Source organism: Trachemys scripta, chromosome 3, assembly GCF_013100865.1.
Source record: "Trachemys scripta elegans isolate TJP31775 chromosome 3, CAS_Tse_1.0, whole genome shotgun sequence".
NCBI classification, from domain to species: Eukaryota; Metazoa; Chordata; order Testudines; family Emydidae; genus Trachemys; species Trachemys scripta.
In genome coordinates, this window is record NC_048300.1 from 82,408,559 (window position 1) to 82,432,957 (window position 24,399).

A 24,399-nucleotide genomic window follows, 5' to 3' on the forward strand; every position below is an offset into this window, starting at 1 on the left:
AGATAGCAAGTGTGAAAAATTGGGACAGGGGGTGGTGGGTAATAAGAGCCCATATTAAAAAAAGCCCCAAATATCGGGACTGTCCCTATAAAATCGGGACACTTGGTCACCCTACTAGCACCCCTGGAGGGGTGTGTGTCACCCAATGAAATTAATAGACAGCAGGTTTAAAACAAACATAAGGAAGTACTTTTTCACACAACACACAGTCAACTGGTGGAACTCATTGCCAGGGAAGTTGTGAAGACCAAAAATATAACTGGGTTCAAAACAGACTTGGATAAATTCCTGGAGGATAGGTCCATCAATGGCTATTAGCCAAGATGGCCAGGGACGCAACCCTATGCTCTGGGTGTCCCTAAACTTCTGACTGTCAGAAGCTAGGACTGGATGATAGGAAGGATCACCTGATTAAGTGTCCTTGTCTGCTCATTCCCTCTGAAGTATCTGGCACAAGCCACTGTTGGTCCACCAAATACTAGGCTAGATGGACCATTGGTGTGACCCAGTGTGGCCGTTCTTCTGTTCTTATAGATCATTTTCATTGAAGATGGTTTTAGCTCATGAATGCAATCCTGTATAATGTGATGTGCTTTTGCCTTAATTTGCTAGGAAATTGATTGTTGCATTGAATTGTAAGCAATGACAAGATGTATGTATGTACATTTACTTAATTTTGGTAATATTTAAATATTACTGTAGGAAGTTTAGATTAATTCAGAGTATTTCTGTGCAAATACTTTAATATTAATATAGTAGTATTTTATAAGGAATGATTTATTCACAATTTAACTGAGAGGTTGCATTTGAGAGGATTACCAGAGGAGGTGGCATGAGCTGTTACTCCATTTATGACAGTCTGGGGCATGCCTACATTTGTACAGAAATCCCTCTCTCTGGGACTGATTGGCACTGGGGACAGAGCGCGCTGTTGCAGATGACTGACTGCTGTTAGCAAGAAATTACGCAAACTAACACACTGGCAGGCGCCTGGCCCGCTGGCACTGCAAGGCTGCCCCAGAGCTGGGGATGCCCAAGCCGCCCCCCAGCCTGGCGCTCCTGAGGACCGTAGACGAGCCGGGCGTGGGAGCACGAGGGCGGGAAGGAAGCCGAGCGTAGCGACTCCGGTGGGGTCAGGGATCAGGAAAGGGGCGGAGCCACGGCCGGCAGGGGGCGTGGGCACTAGGAAGGCTGAGGCAGAGGGACCAGGAGTTGCGCATGCGAAGGGGGCGTGGCGAGGAGGGAAGGGGCTGTGCTCGGGAAGCGGGGAGAGGGCGGGGCTAGTCGCGGGGCGGGGCGCAGTTGGGGAAGAGGGTGGGGATAAAGGGAGAAGTCAGGGGGAGGGGCGGGGCCTTTCTCCCGGAGGGGGCGGGGCTCCCGGCCGGACTCCAATGGTTGGATTAAAGTCCCGGCAGCCGCGGCTCTCTTTCCGTTTGTGGTCTCGTGACTTCCGGTGGGGTTTTAGCTGGGGGGGTCAGTGGTGCGCGGGGCTCGAGGGGGAGGGGACAGCGCGGGGCGGGCGGGACGAGGGGCCTGAGGCGGCGGCGAGATGGAGAAGCTGCGCCGGGTGCTGAGCGGGCACGAGGACGAGGAGCAGGGGCTGACCACGCAGGTACCTCCCCGGGGTTCTCCCCCGTGCTCGCCGGGTGCCTGAGCGCTGCCCCGGGGCGATAATCGGTGTCTCCGATGTAGCAGTGACACCTGTTGGTATCCGTGTCGCTTGTTTCGATGGGGTTGGTAGTTCGGAATCAGCCGCCTCCCGGCGCCGTCTCTGGTGAGCGGCCTGTGGAACTCACCGCCACAGGACAGCGCCTGGAAGCCGGGCGGGCTGGCTCAGGGGTCACCCGCCCCTGTGACACGGGAGCTGCTCTGCCCAGGAGACAGGGCCCACCCCGGCCAATATCCCATGGTTCAGAACCCGAGCAAGAAACCCCACTGGGGAACGTGCTTCAGTCACTCAGTTTGATTAGTTTGTATCCTGAAGCGTGAGGGTTTAGAGTCCTCTAAGGTGTAACGTTATTTTATGCATGTCTCTTATTTTTCCTCTTTCTAGTTTTCTTTGTAAACTAGTCTCATTTTTTTAATTCTCTTTGTACAACAATCTCCCCTTCAATAATTTTCACCATCGATCTGAATCCCTTTTGTTTTTGCTAGTTCTCTACTGGGTGTGTTATCTGAGCGATATCACGTTATTTGAGTTGAAGGCATACCACAAATTTATATTTTTGTCATTCTAACTTAAGTATTTTGTGTGCTGTTTATTTTGTTGATTGTCCCAGCATACTGAGCAGAGGTTTTCATGGTACTGGTCACAATGATGCCCCGGTTTCTTTCCTGTTAATCTAGTAGTCAGCTAATTTAGAACTCAGCAGTGTGTATGAGTAGTTGAAATTATTCCTTTCAATGTGCATTACATTGCATTAGACAGCACTGAATTTCATCTGTTTTATTCTCTTGCCCATTCACCTATCTTTGTTAGATTGCTCTGAAATTTCTCACATAGGATTTAAAAAAAATTAATATCCCTTATGATTCAGTGTTTAAACCAAGCAGAGATTACGGGGGGCTAGTCAGAAATTTACCCTAGGAAGAGGTTCTTCTGTAAATTGTCCACTATAGGGTTGTGCCTTCCTGGGAAGCATTTGGTATTTGCCACTGTCTGAGGTGGAATAGTGGACTGCATGAACCATTGGTCTGAAATGGTGGGGGTTTTTTGTTTTGTTTTTTGTTTTTGTTTTTTAACTTAAATTCCTGGGGGGGGGGGGGGAGTACATACACCTGAGACCGTAAGTACAAGAGACTTCGTCTGCCATCCTGTGGCAACTTTTATGTGGGTTGGAAATATTGTATAGATACTCACATAATTCTGCCCTACTGGACAATGTAGCATTCATTATAGGGGGGTGATCATAAGATGAGTGTCTGAGCATTTAATTAATTATGTCATAATTGTTGATGTATTTCTCCACATAGTCAATTCGGGAGCTAGAAATGCATCACTCCTAAATATCTGACACTAAACTACAGTATAAGTGACTTGACTGTATTTTATTAGTGTAGTTTATAATATTACTTTCTTACATTTGTAATAAAGCTTTAAACCAACCTTGCAAAATTCTATTTGTCCAGTTTCCTGGGATAAATAACAGTTCTTTATGGGAGATTTAAATGTAGTTTTCTTGTTAATATGGTAGAAGTAGGTGAGGGCTTGGCTACACTGGGACTTTACAGCACTGCAACTTTCTCGCTCAGGGGTGTGAAAAAACATCCCCTGACCGCAGCAAGTTTCAGTGCTGTAAAGCACCAGTATAGACTGTGCACTAGAGCTGGGAGCTACGCCCCTTGTGGAGGTGGGGTTTTATTAGAGCATGCTCTCCCAGCGCTGTGCCGCCACTACACAAGCCATGGTAAAGCGCTGCCAGTGTAGACTAGCCCTCAGTCCCCTAGTGCCACCCCTTCCCCACACCTGCATCTGGCTGGTACAGCCATCAGCCACTATATAGTGGAATAGTCCTATCTGAAAAGATGCTGTTTGTGTCTACACTTTGAAATTGCATTCCTGGCAACTATATCAAGACAGGAGCATTGATGTTTTGGCCATGGATGGTTATATGGTGCGCATACTTGGAGTATTGTACCCTGTAGTGTATGTGCATTTGAATGTGTTGTCATACCAAATCTTTGGACTTGTTTGCAGTGGCCTTTTTCTTAATTTATGTTGTTACACTACCACTGTTCAGCATTAGCATAGATAGGTTGCAGACACTTTATCACTCTGTTTTTCTAGGCCTGTTTGAGCAGGTTAGGTGAGGTGGTGTAAACAGTGGTGATCTGTTACCACCACCAGTGAAGCTGCACCAATGTGGCCTCCTTTGAGAACTTGGATTCTTTTAAACAGGCCCACAAGAGAACTATTGCTAGTGTAGATACCGTTCACTTTTTGCTTCAGAAAGCATGCATTTGCAAAGCTATTCTCATCTTGGCATTATGCTGTCATGTTGTGGTTATGGTTGGCCCAAAACTCGAGCTCTGCAACAAAACTTGTATACTTTGTCCATGCTACACTTAAACCAGCTGAAGCTAAATTCTGTTCAGACATACCTTTGGTGACTCCTGTATCAGGTATTGAATAGCTTTTAAAATTGTAGTATGGATTCACATGATGTTAACAAACCATAAGTTGTTGCATCCCTTCATAGTGTAGAAAGGGCCTTAGCCTGATAGGCATATTCAGAAAGCCTTCCTTTAAAAACAATAAAATAAGATTGTGTTTTTTCTAGGCTATACTCAGTTGGTGTAGTAGATTCAAATCTATTCTCATGTTCTAGGCTATGCCTTCTCAGAACATTGGCGGTCAATGTGGAAGTAAAAATCTAACCAGTAAAGTAAAAACACCAAAACATTTAGATCTTTGGGTTCCATTTACCAAAGTGTTAAAAATCACAACAGTTGATATTGACTGTTCTTAAAAGTTTTCCCTCTTTTATATCCCACTACAAAAAAGGCATTAAATGATAGCATGCCTAATACTGTTTGAAATATAGGGATATGGGAGAAAAATAAGAGACCTGCATTAATGTAATTGAAATGTGTTGTACTAGGTAAGCTTTTTGAGGTAGCATATGACTGACAAATATTTAGCTGAAAACTGGTTTCTCTTAAGGATAGCTGGTAGTTAAGCAATAGATATCATATGTCTTGTTAATTTTATGTGTGTCTCATCTGTCCTGTTAACTTTCAATTTGGCAAGTAGGGCTATTTTCAATTGAATAATAAATCTGATGTTTTACAGTAACTGTCTGCAAAAACTAAGCAGAAGAAATTGAGAGAATTCTCTTTATCAAACAAAAGATCATCCCAGGCTTTCTAAACACTCAATACTAAATTACACTTTCCTGCTGCAATATTCTGGCGGTAACAGGGATGCATTTATTTAGTACTAACTGCATGATTTTCAAAATAAAATGAAGAATGTGTAGAAAAATGTATTGCAAGTTATTGGTGCATTTAGGATAGCACTATATCAGCACACCATTCAGAATACTTGTGTCAGTTTTACTTTCATTTTGACACAAACTAGTGTGGGGGAAGGGTAGGGAAGAGAGAATAAATTGAAATAGTTCTTTGTTTGTCTTTACCAAGAGAGGAAACTGAATATACAGGGAGGCTCTTAAATGCACTCAGGGAATTTTTTTTAAAAGTTTGTTCATATGATCTTTAAGCAATAGTTTATGGTTTACCCAGGTTGATGATCAAGCTAACATTAACTCCCAGGAACAAAAACTCCATCCGTTTCCAGTACCCTTTTCCTTTTCCTTATTGAATGTAGTATTTGCCTTCCTTTATTCTGCATTTTAATGTTTTTTTAATAGTGAAAAGTAAATGAGACTTCTAAAAAAGTTTCAATCCTACTCTAATACAGTGTTAAAAGCACAGGTGAAAAAACTTATTGAAGAAAGGTTAACATGCTTCTTTATAAGCCTTACAACAGTGTTACCTGTGACTGTAACAGTGATGTAAAAGGGCCATTTTAAGAGTGAGAAAGGAATAAAAAATGCTCTGTGTGCGCTACATGGCTGAGTTAATGTTGCAGCAGAGACCTTGCACTTTGAATTTCATGATTCTCTAAAGTGTAAATTTCATTTTAAAGTTGCATTCAATCTTTAAGGTAGAGAAGTTTGGGGGCTACTGGATTCTGGCCCCTTTTCTAACAGAGTGTTTACTGTGTCTTCTAAAACAGCTGGAATGCCTTTCTTTGAGTTTCCAAAATTAAATCAATCACCTGTGTGCTGAAACTTACTTTTTGGGCTAAAGCTTCCCAGACATATCTGCAAACTGTCAGCTTTACCGAAAACATGATTTAGTGAATGGAAATAGTGAAATAATGACAGATGATTCTACCAAATCTTATGAAAACTCCTTTTAAAGCTAGATCTTGCAGAGTGCTGATCACTTTCTGGGAGCTGAGGTTGCTCAATGTCTTGCAGGAATCGGGACTTTTGTGTACATATTGTTATCTTTGCTATTCAGAAAATATTTAGTTATTGTAGCTAACTACCAGTTTCTTCCTTCAAATGCTCTTTACAGAGCCACCATAAAATGTATATACCCATTCAGATATCTCCTGTAGTTCCTTTACTCTGTTTTACTAACCTCTGCTCATTGTTAATTTTGGAACTTGTTTGAAATGCATCTAATTCAGACTTAAATTTACTTAGCCCTTTTGAGAGGTGGGGAGAAAAATAGGTAGAAGGATCATTGCCACAAAAATGTCTGGAGATGTGATTCAGGGCACTGAGAGGACACACCCTTTAAAAAAATAACTTAAAAATTTTCATTACATTTACAATAGCTTGATCTTGTCCTAATGTGTTTAATTAGTGCAGAAACTAGCCTGGTTATTCTTGTTTTAATTTACATAGTGACTTCTGTAATAACATTATCTTGTTTTGGTTGTTATTAACAAGGATGTTAGCAGAGCTCTAGGAATAAATAGTTCAGCTGCTTCTGCTGACCCAGTAGAGGGGTATGCAACATTATTGGTTCTACACAATTAAACAAATCCCCAAACAATACCTATTTTCATATGAACCTCTTAAATTGTAACTATCCATTTAGAACTGGAAGAATTTTCTCAAATATAAACTCATATTTTGAAGATTGAAACATTGAGAATCACTTCCTAGTCCTTTTTTAAAAAGTCCCTCCATTGCTGAGAATCTCTGCCCTAAAAGATTAGACCAGTTTTGTCAAGGCAATAGATAAATTGGTAGCCTCTAAACTTTTATTTATTTTTTCATTAAAGACTTCAGTAAAATTAAGTTAAAACTTCCTCTTAAACTAAACTTACACTTCCTGAAGAAAATGGGAACTATATAGTTAAAACTAAGGTGACAAAAGAAGTCATGAAACGAATCCCATCTTTAAAAAATTGAGTTATGGGAACAATGTAACTAATTTTAAATAAGTAATTTTATTGCTAAGTATAAACAATTTAATCTTATGTATTTCACACTAGATCTCACTGTCACAAACAGATGTATTGTATTAAATAAATTTTTGCTTTTTGTACTGGAATTCAACAGGTCAGGTTTAAATAACTGCCAAACAACTTGCTTTGCTGAATAGTCCCTACTCCAAAGGGGGAAAATATTCCTTTTTGAACCAATCTGCTCGCTTCCTGGCTGACTCAGCTTAGTAAGGGTGGATGTGGTATTTTAACTTTCCCAGCATCTCCCAATATACATACCATCTGGGATATTTATTACTGACATACATATGTGTTTATTAAAGTTAGTTTGTTCTAATGAACTTCTCAGATCAGGATGTGGCTTCCTGGCAAAAGGTAAGCTGATGATCCCTAGCCTGTAATATTAATCATGTTGCCTTAATGTTTTGATAACCTGAAGCTGTAAAAAGTACGTTACCTAGTGGGGATTGGGATGTTCCCAGAGGCCCCTTTATTTGGGCAGTTCTTGATCAGAGCAATGTTGTGTGCTAAATGTAACATGTAATGGTAGGGACAGCATGTTCCATCAAAGGCTTAACTAAATTATCATTAAGTGATAGTTTAAGTGGAAGGCTTTTTAAGGTATCTACGTAATGCTGAAGTGGGAAAGGAACTGTTCTAACTGGGGCTGTTAGGGCTCCTGCACAATAACATTTTGTGGGGATTACAAATCGGAGAATAATAGTACTTCTGTGTGGTTCTGGTCACCACAGTCTAGGAAGGCTTTTATTAAGGATGTTAAATGCTAAATGGCATTTAAATATTAAGGCTCTTCAGAAACATTATTCCCTCTTTTGGAGCCATATGCTTTTATTTTTTCCTTCCCTTTTCATTCTTCAGTGTTACTTATGGCTGTGAACAGTGTAGTTGTAGCCCTGTTGGTCCCAGGATGTTCGGGAGACAAGGTAGGTAAGGTAATAGCTTTTATTGGACCAACTTCTGTTGGTGAGAGAGACAGTCTTTTGACAAAGCTTGTCTATCTGCCCAACAAAAGTTGGTCCAAGAAAAGCTGTTACCTCCCCCACCTTGTCTCTCTTATGGCCGTGAAAGCAGTTTAATTAAAAGCCCCTATATTTTTACTGAGTTTGTGAAAAATATTATTTTTGGGGCTGGCATTTTTCATGCTTGCTCTGAACACTTACATTATTTTTTTTAAAGCTTTGAAGGAATCTGTTTAACACTAGCCCATATACCAACTAATCAGCTGTTTATACAAATGCAAAGAAAATATTTGTAGGGTTAATCTAAAAAGTCTTTCTTTTTTAAAACTTCAAATCCGGGACTGAATTCTGATTGACAGTTGAAGTCTTTCATACATTGGAAGAAATCACTTTTAGAAATAAGGAAGTTATAGAAGTGGCTGAAAGCAGCATGCTGCACCCATAGATGGTATGGGCAGGGCCGGCACAACCCATTAGGCGACCTAGGCGGTTGCCTAGGGCACTACAATTTGGGGGGCAGCGACTGCGGCAGTATTTCGGCGGTGGGACCTTCCGCTGCCTCTATGTGGGGCGGCATTTCGGGGCGGGATCTTCCGCTGCCTAGGACGGCAGAAAAGCTGGCGGTGCTCCTGGGTATGGGGCTGACTGCTAGATGTTTAACGCAGCCCTGGAGCATAGTGGTGTAGAGAGAAATGTGCTAGTGTAGGGTACCATGCACTCAACATGCTTTGAGGAGAATGTATATGCATGAATCATAAATATCAAGCCCTAAATCTCTAGAGGCTTTCCACATAAAAGAATAAATAGAGTTCTAAGATCTCAATTACTAATTACTTAATTTGAGATGTTGAATTAAGTTTTAATTTAACAAGTCTCAGCTGTAGTATCCTTCCTACGCTTCCGAACATTCTTGTTAGTGATAGCCTTGTCAAAGTGCGAAATGCACAGCTTTGTATAAATTGCGATGATTTAGTCAAAAGGTATAATTTACTGAAAGATACTTGGAAGCAGCAAGACAAGGCAAATGGAATCAGACAGCTCAGCTTAGTAATGTAAGAACTGATGTACCAGTTCAGTGACCCATTAAATCATAGACTCATAGGACTGGAAGGGACCTCGAGAGGTCATCTAGTCCAGTCCCCTGCACTCATGGGAGGATTAAGTAATATCTAGCCCATCCCTGACAGGTGTTTGTCTAACCTGCTCTTAAAAAATCTCCAATGATGGAGATTCCCCAACCTCTCTAGGCAACTTATTCCAGTGCTTAACTACCCTGACAGTTGAGAAGTTTTTCCTAATGTCCAACATAAACCTCCCTTGCTACAAGCCCATTGCTTCTTGTCCTATCCTCAGAGGTTAAGAAAAATAACTTTTCTCCCTCTTCCTTGTAACAACCTTTTACGTACTTGAGGACTGTTATGTCCCCCCTCAGTCTTCTTTTCCAGACTAAACAAACCCAGTTTTTTCAATCTTCCCTCATGGTTGTTTTCTAGACCTTTAATTTTTGTCGCTCTTCTCTGGGTTCTTTCCAATTTGTCCACATCCTTCCTGAAATGTGGTGCCCAGAACTGGACACAGTACTCCAATTGAGGCCTAATCAGCACGGAGTAGAGCGGAAGAATTACTTCTCGTGGCTTGCTTACAACACTCCTGCTTAATACATCCCAGAAGGATGTTAGCTCTTTTTTTTTTTTTTTTTTTTTTTTTTCAACAGCGTTGCACTGTTGACTCATTTATTTTGTGGTCCACTATGACCCCCAGATTCCTTTCCGCAGTACTCCTTCCTATGCAGTCATTTCCCATTTTGTATGTGTGCAACTGATTGATTGTTCCTTCCTAAATGGAATACTTTGCATTTGTCCCTATTGAATTTCATCCTATTTACTTCAGACCATTTCTCCAGTTTGTCCAGATCACTTTGAATTTTAATCCTATCCTCTAAGGCACTTGTAACCCCTCCCAGCTTGGTATTGTCTGCAAACTTTGTAAGTGTACTCTCTATGCCATATCGAAATCATTGATGAAGATATTGAACAGAACTGGACCCAGAACTGATCCCTGTGGGACCCCACTCATGTTCTTCCAGCATGACTCTGAACCACTGATAACTACTCTCTGGGAATGGTTTTCCAACCAGTTTTGCACTCACCTGATAGTAGCTCCATCTAGGTTGCATTTCCCTAGTTTGTTTATGAGAAGGGCTTGCAAGACAGTATCAAAAGCTTTACTAAAGTCAAGGTATACCAAGTCTACTGCTTTTCCCCCCCATCCACAAGGTTTGTTACCCTGTCAAAGAAATCTAGTATCCTGTTTTGGACAGTGACTAATACAAACAGCTTCAGAAGAAAGTGAAAGAAATCCTGTAGTAGACAATTTTGGAATACGTTGCCCATAAGAGAATCTTTCCAAAACTCTTCTCAATGAATGACTCACTTATGGAAGAACCATAAGTAAACAATTTGGAAAGTGAAATAGATCTTTTTATGATCAGAAAGGCAACACTGCAGATCAGCATTCACTTGATCTGTTGGGGGCCCATAGCAAGCTTTGCTGCCGTTCAGCAGTGACATCATAAGGTGTTTTCTTTCAGTGGCAGACCCTACATTAGACTGCTAGAAAACAATTAATTATGTTTCAGAAAGCCTGTCCTCCTGATTTCAGTTTTTCACTTTTCATGCCCTTCTGATGTCTGGGTGGACAGTTCATCTCCTTGACATGTCAGTATCTGGGAGTCTCTTGTTTCAGTGTGCTTTCCTGTCATTGGGGTGAATTAAACTTTAATTACACAAAGTAGGGAGATGGTGATGGTGATTTGCTTGTTCCTTTTTCATCATGGCATTTTGGGTCCCTGGGAAGCGAAGTGGTAAAGGGCAGTACAGCTGAAGATGTTTAGGAGGATGTATGCTGTACAAACTCCCTTCCTTCCTATGCTACAGTTCTGATAATCTTTTTCCAGACATGGAATATGCACTGCTGTCTTTACCTGGGCCTCTACTAAGCAAAGGCTACTAATAATGCAAATATTGTAGTGTGTGGCATGATGCTATAATCAGGAGTCCAGGATGAAATAATCTTGCTTTTGTGTTAAACCACAATCATTATAGTCTTTAATTGTACCATAATAGTGTCTTATTTTGAGGTTTCTATGTCTGTCATATCCACCTGTTTGACATGAAGGACAAATTAGATTGTAAATATTTTGACTGGGACTGCTCCTCTTTTGTGTTCAGTACTTAGCATGATGAAGATCCTAAGGCCAGCAAGTGGGGAGCCTAACCTCTGCACAACTTCTGAGCTGTGCTGCTGGAGAAGGTGTGAAGTTCTGTTCGCAACACCAGAACTGTAAGCCACTGTGTTAGCCCCCTGCCTCAGCAAATGGGAGCTTTGCTGCTGCTAAGTTGTGTCAGGGAGTTGACCCAAAACCTGTCTGCCATGCCAGCAAGCTCTTCAAGAGTCTGCCAAACTAACCCTTGGTAACAATGAAACCCAGTGAATGCCAGTTACTGAGTTCCCCAGAGATGTGTCTCTGCAGTATCCAGTCCCTCTCACTGAGACACACACACTCAGAAATTAAGTTTGCTGCCTCCAGTGAGACAGTATACACACCAGTGTGTTAAGTTAGTTGAAGGCACACTTCACTTTAATACACAGCACTGAGATGGTTTAGTTAAAAATCAAGAATGTTTGTTTATTAACAAAGAGCAGAGGTCTAAGTGGTATTAAGTGAGAGAAAAAGAAACGTGATTACAAACAAAACAAATCACGCTTTCTAGTGACTAAAATTTAATTTTAGGCAGTTAAAATCTTTGCCTATGCAGTTTTCTTACTCATATCCGGTTACTAGCATCTTTAGCCCTCCAGGCTCAGGGATCTAACTTTCATGGGCTCAAAGTGTGCTGTCCCCGAAGTGATGAATAACTAAAATTTCTTTTTGCTGTCTGTCTCTCAAGAGCCAGGAAGGATTCCTGACACACAGACTCTGTCCACTAGGGTACTCCCTGAGTTGCTGCTAGTTAGCTTGATTGCTTGGTTTACCTTTTATATAAATATACTTTCGTTGTCCTCTGCCTGTAATCAAGCCAGTCGGACAGGGTAATCCACTTTCCTTTGTCTAGGGAAGGTTGGTTTATGTTTGGGAGGTAGTGCATATTTTAAGAACATATTTCCAGTACACATGTATGTATGGGTTTTGCACAAGTTCTATATCATGGTGATTTTCTGGATCAATGTGTCACCAGTTTTTACATAGGATACTTTACATGACATCTTGTAGATACATATTATGACAACAGTGTTTTGGGGGTAGTGGGTGTCGGGCCTGACATGAGTTGCAATATGGTGGGCCCTCTGCCAGTTGGCATTGAGGGCCTCCCAGGGACACAGAAGATGACTGCCATGTTCAGTTCCTAAGCCTACTAGAGCTGCTTGTCTCCTGTTTGCTAGAGAAGTCTGCAGTTTGCACACTTAGTAACTTGCCAGAAAGGTAAATTGTGCAGCCATTTGCCCAGCTGCATTATTCACTAGTCTCCATTGAGAAGATTTAAATAGTACTCTGTTAAGCGTGTATAAAGTGGTAGTCTTGAGGAATCTTGTGTGGATATGCTAGGTGGGAAAGGAGAATAAAGGAAAAAGCTGATAAGAAATCTGGATTGCATGCTGTTGCAAACATTCAAGTAATTTGGTCCAGATTTATTTCGTGCAGGGTGGGAGGTATTAAAAGTGCCAGTAAATCAAACTCTTTTCTGACTTTTGACTCCTATTATTCTGCTCTGATCTGAATGTGGCTGCATATGCTTGGTCGCTTTGGTCTTTGCCCAAGCAGCCCTCTGTATGCTGCTACTTATTGTTAGGCAAAAAGATTCTTTTCCCCAAGAATCAGGCAAGCACAGACAATACTGAAGGGGATTTATTCACGGTACCGGGAAGACTGACCAGCAGCTTCAAAAATATGGTGCCATAGTGGCCAGTTATATACATTCTCTTATCAATTCATTTGCATTTATTTGTACATCCAGAGACAGACATTGCTACAAGTCAAGAGAGAACCCTGAACAAAGATAAAAATAAAAACCGTACGTGTATATATAGAGGCCTCCTATTGCTTCAAGCATCTATGGTTACCTTGTGGGGGAAAGAGGCTGGGTGGGAGGGGGTAGGGATGAATGCTTACAGATATCCGGTGGGCTGTGAAGGGAGGGTTTGTTCTGTTCTAAGAACTGAGTTATTGGGCAGGTATTGACCATATAAGCTTATCAATTGTTTACAGTTGTCTCTGTCCTTGCTACTGAAGCATTCCTGCTTGTTCTGCAGTTTTTGTCTTAGCTGTTAGCTAAATTTTAATTCTTGCCTGACATTGTCAACCCTAAATATCCCAAAATCATGAGTCAAGTCCTTAAAAATCATTAAATTGTCTTAAATCATGAGGCTTTATATTGGGAGTGGTGGAGAAGGGCATTATTTGCCTTCTGGTTTCCAAGCCTTTAGGGTACCTTGTTCATGTTTTCAGGCTATTCTCTGCAACCAGGAGGGCTAAGAACTTACTTTGATTTAAAAATTAGTACTGAGATTCTCATATAATCAGTTGCTCCAAGGAGATTAGGCTTAAAAGAACCACCAAATATTGAGACCTGAAATAAAATTGCGAGAGTTGACAACACTATGCCTGATAGGCTTGAAGAAACAACTGCCCTCTTCCACCCCTTCCTTGTGGCAGACTGAAAATGGTGGCTTTCCAAAAGAAGCTGTCTGGTATCTTTAATGTGGTGATAGCACTTGCCATACCAGCACTTAATTTCTGAGTTGCAATGGAAAGGATTTAACATGTTTATGTGCACTTGTGGTTATTTGCATGAATTAATGTACCTGAACATGTGATTCAAATATGTATTTTCAGCTATTTGAATGAACGTGCTGAAAATGCTTCCCATTTGATTCTTTGTTCAGGAATATAATCACTACATATTCTTCCATTTTTTTGAGACATATAGTTACTCTTTTATCTACTTCCTTTATGCCTACATAAGGATAAAGAGTTTGATCTAACAAGGTAAGCAATATATTCTGTCATTTGGAAAGGTGAATCTTAATTGTTGAAAACAGAAGAGAACTCTGTATTGTACTTCATCACTGCATTGAATCTGTAAGCAAATGTAAAACATTAAGTACCTGTTTTATTAATCTGTTTTATTTTTAAATTACATATTTTGACATTTTAATTAAATTAAATAGACTTGGTATCTTTTGTTTTTCAAATTCAGTGTCTTTGAAAAGTCTGAGTGGTGTATCTTTTTTTTTTTTTTTTTTTTTTTTTTTTTTAATGGTCTCCTTTTTAACTGCAGTAGTATATAGGTAAATCCACCTCATGTTAAATCATTTGAAATCCTAGCTGTGTTCAAATGATGGTTTTCTTCAGTGACTTTATTCTTTGGTAAGCATTACATACACTACAAATGTGGTTTAAATCTATCTCAATAACAGTTTTTTTTTAATGGCTTGAGCACTTTCTATAATTGTTTCATTAATATAGTCTTTTTTGCCAAAAAGATTTTTAATTAGTGTTAGAATTTAGTTTAGCTTTTTGCCTAAAAAAATTTCAAGCATTCACACTAACCTGACTATGCAAAAATTAACAGGTAGGTTTTTAAAATTCATTCTTAAAGAAAATAAGCTTAATCAATAGTGGCATGAGGAGAAACAATATTCTGTCTCCCCCGTCCTTGGATCTAAATCTGTGTAAAGTAAACACACTGTATTTTAAGGTAATAAAGATTCAAAAAGATGTGCAACTAAATTTGCAGATTTACAATCTGCTGAACATTGTTCTTGAAGAATCTAGCCAGGAAATGGGTCATCCACATACAGAATGTGAAATCAGTCAAGTCAAATCACTATAAAGTATTATCATAATGATGTTTGTTTGAAAGTATGTAGAAAACTGAAAGCGAGGACATAAAATGAGAGGCAAAGTTTGAAGGTATGATTTAGGATATGCTAAATCAACTCCTTTATAGTCATCTTGGATAAATTGTAGCTAGGATTTAGTCTGTAGACTATTTGACCATGGTGCAGTTGAGTATAAATCTAAACTCACTGACTTTGCCCAAGGCAAATTATCCTATATTGTGCTTCTTGGTTGCCAAACTTGAAGCACTAATGGAAATGGGGATTACTGCTTGCAATGTGGCACTCCTTGATTATTCAATGTGTAGAACTCTCCAACCATAATGAACAAAATCAAGAAGAGCCAGACTTGCTATTCTGCAACATGTGGTGCTTTGAAGTCATTCTTCCTGTCACTAGAGTGAATTTGAGGTTCATCCCTAACTGGTCTCTTGATACATTTTATTTGCAAAGTCTGTAACCAAGACCACTCAAATTACATATTGCATACAGTAATGTGTTAAAAACAATTCCCTTGTTTTAAAGGGATGTTTATAGGAAGATATGCAATTGAGTAAGAAATCTGGTATACAGGAAACACCTGAAGTTACACAGGTTAATTTCATTTGTTTTAATTTTGGGAGTGGTTTCTCTGCAAACAAACTGGACTGTGTCAAATTTTGTTATACCTCTTCACTTACTTAAATATCTTCTCAATTTTCTGTTTGGCACACATTCCATTTTGCTATTCTGTTTCTGTAGCAGCAAAATGTGACTGCTTTGTTTGTTTGATAACAAAAATGGTAGCTTTGTCAAAAAGGGATGTACAAAGCTGTATGTTTAGAATGTTCACTAGCAAACTTGTATATGATCATTCCTTCTTTCTCTTCCATATAGCATAAAGGAGCAAATTAGTTGACAGCTGCTAAACACATGTTGCTCACTAGAGTGAACTTGTGCAGAAAATGGTCTCACTAGTTTGGCATGACATGATTTAGTTGTAACTGTCTGGTGATGGGTAGGTCTGCTTATCTGTGGGGGCAACATTTTATTATGGAATGCCATGGTATGCATATAATTTTAAGGTGGACTAAAATAACCTGTCTAATCAAATTGCTAATGCCATCTTTAAATTGGAACATATTAAACGTGAGATTTCTTAGGCAAGCAAGGTAAAATGTAAATACTTGTTGCAGGTTGAATAATCAAGACGATTGTACTTACTTCTTTTGCATTTAATGAGCTTTATTTGAGTTTTAGGTACTGTCCAAAACATATTGTTCTAATTTTCATCTTTCTTTTCCCCCCAAGGTCCTTGATGCCTCAACGCTTAGTTTCGGTACTCGAGTGAAATGGTTTGCCATATGTTTTGCAACTGGTATTTTCTGTTCTATTCTTGTAAGTGAATTTTTGTTCTGACCTTTTATGAAGATGCTATGGTAGAATCTTGCTAATCTTCATTCTCTGGGCCTGATCCTGTGGGGTGCTGGGCACCCTCTCCCTATTGTTACAATTGGAATAAAGGGCGATCAATACCTTGCTGGATCTGATGCTTCATAATCCACACTACTGGCAGTCTTCCCCTAGTGACAGTAAATGGTCTAGTGACATATCTTATTAAAAGGATGAAGTATTGACACAATTTCCTAGTACATTATGTAGTATTTTAAATTAAAACAAACATACAGTAACCAAAAAGGTTGAGCAAAACTTTTTTTTTGTCCACTTGCTAATTCACAAAGTTCAGTAACTTGCAATTGATCTCCCAGTTGTTGGTGTAATTAATAATATTTTGCTAGATAATATGTATTGTTGAAATGACTGAAAATAGCTTATACCACTAAATTTGAAATAAGCTGTATTCCGTGACCTGGGGAGGACAGGTAGTGGTGGGAGGAGGTAATGGGAGGGGATGCTTTGAAGCAAAAACCTGTGATATACCTCACAATTTCTTGTTCATCAAGGATAACATTTTCAGAAGAAACAATGAGGAGTTCTTGTGGCACCTTATAAATTAACAAATTTGGGCATAAGCTTTCGTGGGCTAAAACCCACTTCATCAGATGCATGGAGTGAAAAATACAGTAAGCGGGGTGGGTGGGTGTGTATATGTATGTATTAAAAAACAAACAAACACGGCACATGAAAAGATGGGAGTTGCCTTACCAAGTGGGGGGTCAGTGCTAACGAGGCCAATTCAGTTAAGGTGGAAGTGGCCTATTATCAACAAAAGGAACAGGAGTACTTGTGGCACCGTAGAGACTAACAAATTTATTTGAGCATAAGCTTTCATGGGCTACATCTGAAGAAGTGGGCTGTAGCCCACGAAAGCTTATGCTCTAATAAATTTGTTAGTCTCTACGGTGCCACAAGTACTCCTGTTCTATTTGCAGATACAGACTAACATGGCTGCTACTCTGAAACCTATTATCAACAGTTGACAAGAAGGGGTGAATATCAGAGAGAAAATTACTTTTGTAGTGCTAACGAGGCCAATGCAATCAAGGAGGAAGTCACTCCTTCCCAACAGTTCATAAGAAGGTGTGAGTATCAGCAGAGGAAAAATTACGTTTTTGTAGTGACCCATCCACTCCCAGTCTTTATTCAGGCCTAATTTGATGGTGTCTAGTTTGCAAATTAATTCCAGTTCTGCAGCTTCTCATTGGAGTCTGTTTTTGAAGTTTTCGTTGTTGAAGAATTGCCACTTTTAATTACCACATTCCACACAAAGATGGACTACAAGCCATCAGGAACAGTATCTCTGATAATGTCACAGCAAATCTGGTAACTGAACTTCGTGACTTTGTCCTCATCCACAACTATTTCAGATTTGGGGACAATGTATACCTTCAAAGGGTGTGATGTGCAGGAGGGGGCTCAGGGCAGGGGGTTGGGGTGCAGAGAGGGGATGCAGGGTGCGGCAGGGGGCTCCGGGCAGGCGGTTGGGGTGCAGGAGAGATTCAGGGTGTGGGCTCTGGAGTGGCAGCAGCACGCAGGAGGGTTAAGGCCGGCTCCCTGCCTGCCTGCCCTGGCCCCCCACCGCTCCTGGAGGTGGATGGCACCATCTCCCTGCAGCCTCTGGGGGAAGATGGGGCAGAGGGCTCCGCGCGCTGCCCTCGCCTGCTCCCCTGTGGGTACCTCCCCCGAAGCTCCCATTGGCTGCAGTTCCCCATTCCCGGCCAATGGGAGCTGTGGGAGGCAGTACCCCCTGCCCCCTTTTCCCCCAGGGATGTGGTGCCAGGTGTTTCCAGGAGCGGCGTGGGGCCCACAGCACCACCGGGGTGGCGGGCCCACAGCACCACCGGGGTGGCAGTCCCACAGGCTGGATCCAAAGCCCTGATGGGCTGGATGCGGCCTGTAATTTGCCCACCCCTGCTCTAAGGTGCCACAAGGATTCTTCATTGTTTTTGCTGATAGAGACTAATATGTCTACCACTCTGAAATTCTTTTCAGAAGAGATTGCTAGTTCTGCTTGCCTAACTTGAGACACCTTTGTCTTGACTTTCAGTGGTGTGGAGCATCTGACTCCTGTTGACTTCACGTAGCATTGTTGTTCAGCATTTCTGAAATTAAGTCAAAGATGTCTCAAGTTAGGCACCCAAAATCAGTGGTCATTTTTGAAAAATCAGCTGCATGTGTTGCAGAGACCTCCAAACTGTACCAAACAGCCACATTTAGAACTGTAATTTTTGTGAGTATTTACACCTTTATTTAAACCATCCATTAATGTGTAAATCTCTCCACCCATTATGTGTAGAGTAGTAAAGTTCTTGTGAGTGTTGGTGTATAGTTGTGACATCACCCAAAAAGCACAACTAATCAGTTGAAATGTAGCTTGGAACAACTGTTTGCAAAGCGGTATGGTTTAAGTTACTACTTTTTGATGGAGCGTAGATCCAGTATTGATATAACATGACTTCCAACCACAAAGGATAGAAACGCTTTACAGGCAAAGGACTTATTTAAATATCTTCTATACAGTGAAAATCAAGTAAATAAGTCTCATTCTCTCTATCAGAGTCTTAATAAAGTATGAAACACACAGCTAACTTAGCAGAAGTGACATTCTTTCATATTAAGAAATGAAGCAGGCATAGTTTATTTCCCTCTACAGCATGTGACAATGGGAATAAAACCTTCCTTGTCAGATGCTTTAGACTGGCCATGTGATATCTTTCTCCCAAGAGTGAATGCCTATACCGTGGGCTCTATTTTATTGGCCATAACGTAAAATGATAATTTATTTATCTCCTATTTAATTTGACCCTTTTTCACATTTAAGCACATGGGTGAACAGCTTTCACTGTCACTTTAAAATATATATTTTCTGTGGTATTAAGTGGAGACATATCATCTCTGTCCCATTGATTGACATCTATTCCTGGGAAAATGCAAGTGATGCTGGCTTATGAGTTCTTGCGCTGTTTCTATATGATTTTGAATGATGCAGGGCAACCTGTGGTCTTTAGGAAGTGGAAATAGCTGTGAGCTGAAATATTTCAAATACTTCTATCTGGGAAATAACACTTAGAACAGTTGGCTGAACGTAATCACTAATTCTCCAGGTCCCTGTGACTGGGCTGTTTTGGGGAGGGGTAGTGGAGGGGCATCTCCTATTTCAAGCCAAACCTTGTGGGGAAGGCATCTTGTAGAGTACTTGAAGCAGATGCGATGCAAGACTAAGTAGTAGTGACGTCATTTACTTTTTTAAATGTTACTTGCTAGTAGTAATAGCTCTTGCCCTGTCTTTCATGGAAGGCAAGCAAGAATGGGACACTGAGAGAACTAGTTTCAGAGTAACAGCCGTGTTAGTCTGTATCCGCAAAAAGAAGAAGCATCCGAAGAAGTGGGCTGTAGTCCACGAAAGCTTATGCTCTAATAAATTTGTTAGTCTCTAAGGTGCCACAAGTACTCCTGTTCTTCTTTTTGAGAGAACTAGTAGAGGAATGCAAAGGGAACCAAATATTCAGAGAGGTGGCAATATGTTACTGTAGTGATCAGTACTGCTATCAGTCTTGCATTGGGTCTGACAGTGTACAAAATAATCATTCAATCTGAGAATTATCTGGTACGCTGACACTAGGCTCAAATTCACTTGGACTACTGCTAAAAAGTAGGGCTGTCGAGCAATTAAAAAAAATAATAGTGATTGTTCGCATGATTAAAAAAATTAATCATGCAATTGATTGCAGTTTAATCACACTGTTAATACTAGAATACCATTTATTTAAATATTTTGGGGGGGTTCTAAATTTTCAAATATAGGGTCAGGGCTGGGGGCTCTGGGAGTCAGCCTGGCACAGGGCTTCAGGTTGGCATGGGCTGCTTCAGCCCCAGGTGCCTTGGAAGCCATGGGCTAGTGTTTCAGCCCCCTACTACTGATGTCTCCTGCCCCACCCTCAGGTATGCAAACAATACATTACTTTTTAAAAACACGTTAATTTTGCTTTCAGTTAGTCTCAGGCATTAACTGTGATTAATTGACAGCCCTAATAAAAATTTTGAGATTCCATTGGGTGGTTTTGCCTCTACAGGTCTGAAGCTGGTTGTACAAAGCAATTTGATGTGCTTTGAAGGTTCGTGTAGGTAGGGTGACCAGACAGCAAATGTGAAAAATCAGGACAGTGGTTAGGGGGGTAATAGGAGCCTATATAAGAGAGACCCCAAAATCAGGACTGTCCCTATAAAATTGGGACATCTGGTCACCCTACATGTAGGTTTCCCACAATTCCATTGTCCCCTTTCCTCTGTTCTGTATTTCCATCCCCAACTGCTATTAGCAGATTTCTCCAAGAGCCTTAGGGCGGGATCGATCTAAGATACGCAACTTCAGCTACGCAAATAGAGTAGCTGAAGTCGAAGTATCTTAGATCGAATTACCTGGGGTCCACACGGCACGGGATCGACGGCTGCGGCTCCCCCGTCAACTGCGCTACTGCCGCTTGCTCTGGTGCAGTTCCGGAGTCAACGGTGAGCGCGTTTGGGGGATTGATATATCGCGTCTTAACGAGACGTGATAAATCGATCCCAGATAAATCGATTGCTACCCGCCAATACGGCGGGTAGTGAAGACGTACCCAGAGATTGGACACTAGATAGGCAGGGCTCTGAGTTACTACAGAGAATTCTTTCCCAGGTGTCTGGCTGGTGGATCTACTTGATTACTGTATTTGGGGTAAGGAGGGAATTTTCTCCCATGTCAGACTGGCAGACCCTGCAAGTTTTTCACCTTTCTCTGCAGTGTGGGGCACAGGTCACTTGCTGGTTTGAGCTAGTGTAAATGGTGTACACTCTGTAACTTAGTCTTTAACTCAAGGTTTGAGGACTTCAGTAACTCAGTCAGAGGTTATGGGCCTACTGCAGGAGTGGCTGGGTGAGGTTCTGTGGCCTGCAATGTACTGGAGGTCAGATGAGATTACCATGACGGTGCCTTCTGGCCTTAAAGTCTGTGAGGCTGTTGGGGAAGATAGTGAATGAAGTAGGTGGACTGCAGTGTCTCTATATATGGATGATGCCTAGCTTTACATTGCTCTTTTTGCAGATCTGATTGATGCAGGCAAATGACTTATGCAGGGTCTAACCTTCATTAGGGTTTGGCTAAGAGCTAGCTGGCTGAGGTTTAACCCAGATAAGAGTGAGATGAACCTGGAGAAAGCATCTGGAATAATTGGCAGAGACTGTTTGTCATAGTCACATCCTGGTAGTCTTATAGTAATTCCTGGCCACTTCTGGATGATCAAATAGCAGAGGCCATGTGTGCTTTTTTTTTTTTTTTTTTTTTTAATCTGGGCGTGGCACAGTTTTATCTGAACCTAGCCACAGTCATCCACTCCTCTCTCATTTAGAGAGCGGCACTTGGGTCTTCATTGTAAGATGACTCAAACTGTATTTGATGCAAAATGTTACTTTGCTTGCTTAAATGGTACTTTTTACATGGAACACTATGCTTGTGCTCTGGTCTACGTTGTCCTCCTTTTGGTTTGTGTGATTTAAGGTGTTGGTTTTGTCTGAAAGCGCTAAGTGGGTTGGCTTCTGGTTACCTTTAGAATCTGCCTCTTTTCCATGTTAGTCATGGCAGTTCTGATCAGCAGAGGGGTTTGAATGATCAACCCCCTGGTTTAAACCTGGAGGCTGATAGTGGAGGTGCTTGATTCAAACTTCTCCTTCCCTGTCCCTGCACATGCTTGGTCTGCCAGCCGAGGTTTGACGTCTCAGACTTCTTTTTAGAACTGTTATGATTGGCGTGTGAGAAGTGATGGAGGACTTTCTTTTATAGTGGGGTTGGAGGGATTGTGGATATTAGTTCAGTATAACTTCATGGATATCTTCTTTTCACATAATGTACAGGAGCTTCTAACTTGGACTTATGGATTTTAAAGAAACAAAGTCAGTCTGCTGTACAGTAACCTAAAAAGAAAACATCTATACAATTACTACTAGAAGAACCAGTGAAATAGGCCTCTTGTACAAATGTTGGCTCTAGTAATATTGATAGGATTTATTTTCACACCTCTGCAATAACATTAGGGAGACTCCATTAAATCATTACATCTCACTTGCCAGTAGAGGGAGGTATTAATCTGCTGGATGGTTAGTGCAGTCTCTGAAAACAGTGTATGACCAGTGTAGGTCATGGTGACTTTTTTGTGACTTTACATTTTATTTTCAGACACACTAAACTGGATGGACTAGCAATTGAAAGTACGAAAATATTTTTTTCTTGTGCAGGGGACAGCATTTCTGTGGCTTCCCTCGGGGCTGAAACTTTTTGCAGTGTTCTACACCTTAGGAAATATTGCTGCATTAGCCAGGTATGCATTATTTTCCTAGTTATTAGTAATAAGTTCTACCATTTTGGAATCTGAATTTCTAACTGCAAATTTGTGTGTAACATTAATATTCAAATGTGAAGAACAATGCTTTATAATTTCAGGTCATATGTATCTTGCACTTTACATTTTCATGTTACTAATACACTAGTTACAATGGGAATATACCAGTTACTTATTTCCCTCCCTCTTCTACACAATTATATTATGTTTTTTATGATCACTTCATAAACACATCCTGATTTCTATTTACTGTGGCTGGCAGGTTGTAGACTATAGGTTTTAGACTTCTTCTGTATGTTTCTAAATCCATTTTTCATCTCCTCACACCCCAATTTCACTAATTAATCACTAATGTAGGCATCTCAATATGGGCATCTTATGATAGGAACCATCTTGCTTTCAACCAGAGCTCCTTTAATCTTTTTTTTTTTTTTTTTAATGGAAAACCAGTCTGGGAGACCCTAAAATTAATCCCTGAAAATTCTTGGCTTAGAGTAAGACCAAGCATGGTCTTTTAAAAATCGTTTAACTTTAAAATTTAAAACTCTGCTGTATCTTTATCTATTCCCACCACTCCTTCTTGCAGGCAGATGCCTTGCCATGCTGTTGAGACTGTGGCTTTTGAGGCTGTGCTCTCAGGAAAAACAATAGCAAACTTAACTTTCTGTTGCTGCTGCTGCTAAACTACAAAAGAGGCCTTGTAAGATTGTGCTGATTTCATTCTCCTATATATTTCACCAGAGTGAAGTGCCACACTCTATGAACATGAAGTATGAGTCCATAAAGTTCTTTCTCAGTCCTGGTCCTCCCTCCCCACTTTCACTAGAGTGTTTTGTGTAAAGGATTAGCTCCGGGCTTTTGAACTTTTTCTACTTTTACAAACCCTGTGCATAGCGCCAAAAAACTGTCAACATTTTCTTATTTTGATCTATATAACATCTTGGGTCCTGTTTGGAGCTCTTTGCCAGAAAGGATCATAGTTGGGCTGCTTGATGAGAACACTACCCCTTTGCCTCCTGTGTCATTTGTCTGAATTTCAGTGTCATCAGCTGCATCATCCCCTGAAGTGTAGCTGTCTTGAAAGATGAGGCCATTTGAAATAGTAGCCAGGTTGCAAGCTTGTGGGTTTTGCAGAGTAGGATTTTTAATTTGACTCCCCATTTGCTTCAGGTGTAGTGTTTGTGAAGCATGATGATGGGTTTGCCTTTGACTTCTGAGGTTCACTATTGTGTGCTGCCACCATCTTCAGCCCTCTTCTGTCAGTTGTAGAGGTAGAGCTGCAGTAGTGTAACCTGAGAGAGACACAAGCATATTGCAGTGCTATCTGATAGGAAAAGGTCCAAATGGTTGTGGAAGGTGGAAAGAATGCATTGCTCCCTGTTATGGCAATTTGTGTCCAGACATAGGGATGAGTACATGACTTTGAAGCATGTTATCCCCTTCTTGCAATCTGATGCCTTTATCTGAGGTTGATGATCGTGTTGGCAAATGTTACTGTTTTTCTACTCCCTTCACCTTCTGCTAAGATCACTTCAGTCTTTTCTGAGTTGAGTTTCGGCTGACTTCTTCCAAGCATTAGGATATGCTGGTAGTGGCAGAGACTGCATTGATGACAAAGGAGGTGTATAGTTGTTTCATCTGCATACTGGTAACACACAAGTCTGCAGCACCTTACAGTCTCTCTGGCCTTCTATAGAGGGGTGTGAGGAAGAACAGAGTCTTGTGGGACAACATATGG

General features: G+C 40.8%; 1 protein-coding gene across 1 annotated transcript in view; it reads left to right on the top strand.

The window, feature by feature from the left end:
- The first annotated feature begins 1,467 nt into the window (after window positions 1–1,467).
- SFT2D1 (SFT2 domain containing 1) overlaps window positions 1,468–24,399 on the top strand; it is a 39,583-nt gene continuing 16,651 nt past the window's right edge. The window contains exons 1-3 of the mRNA XM_034765238.1: window positions 1,468–1,612; window positions 16,141–16,227; window positions 22,558–22,640. Of these exons, the coding sequence (XP_034621129.1) occupies window positions 1,550–1,612; window positions 16,141–16,227; window positions 22,558–22,640 (233 nt within the window). The 5' untranslated portion in view covers window positions 1,468–1,549. The remainder of the gene's footprint in view (window positions 1,613–16,140; window positions 16,228–22,557; window positions 22,641–24,399) is intronic.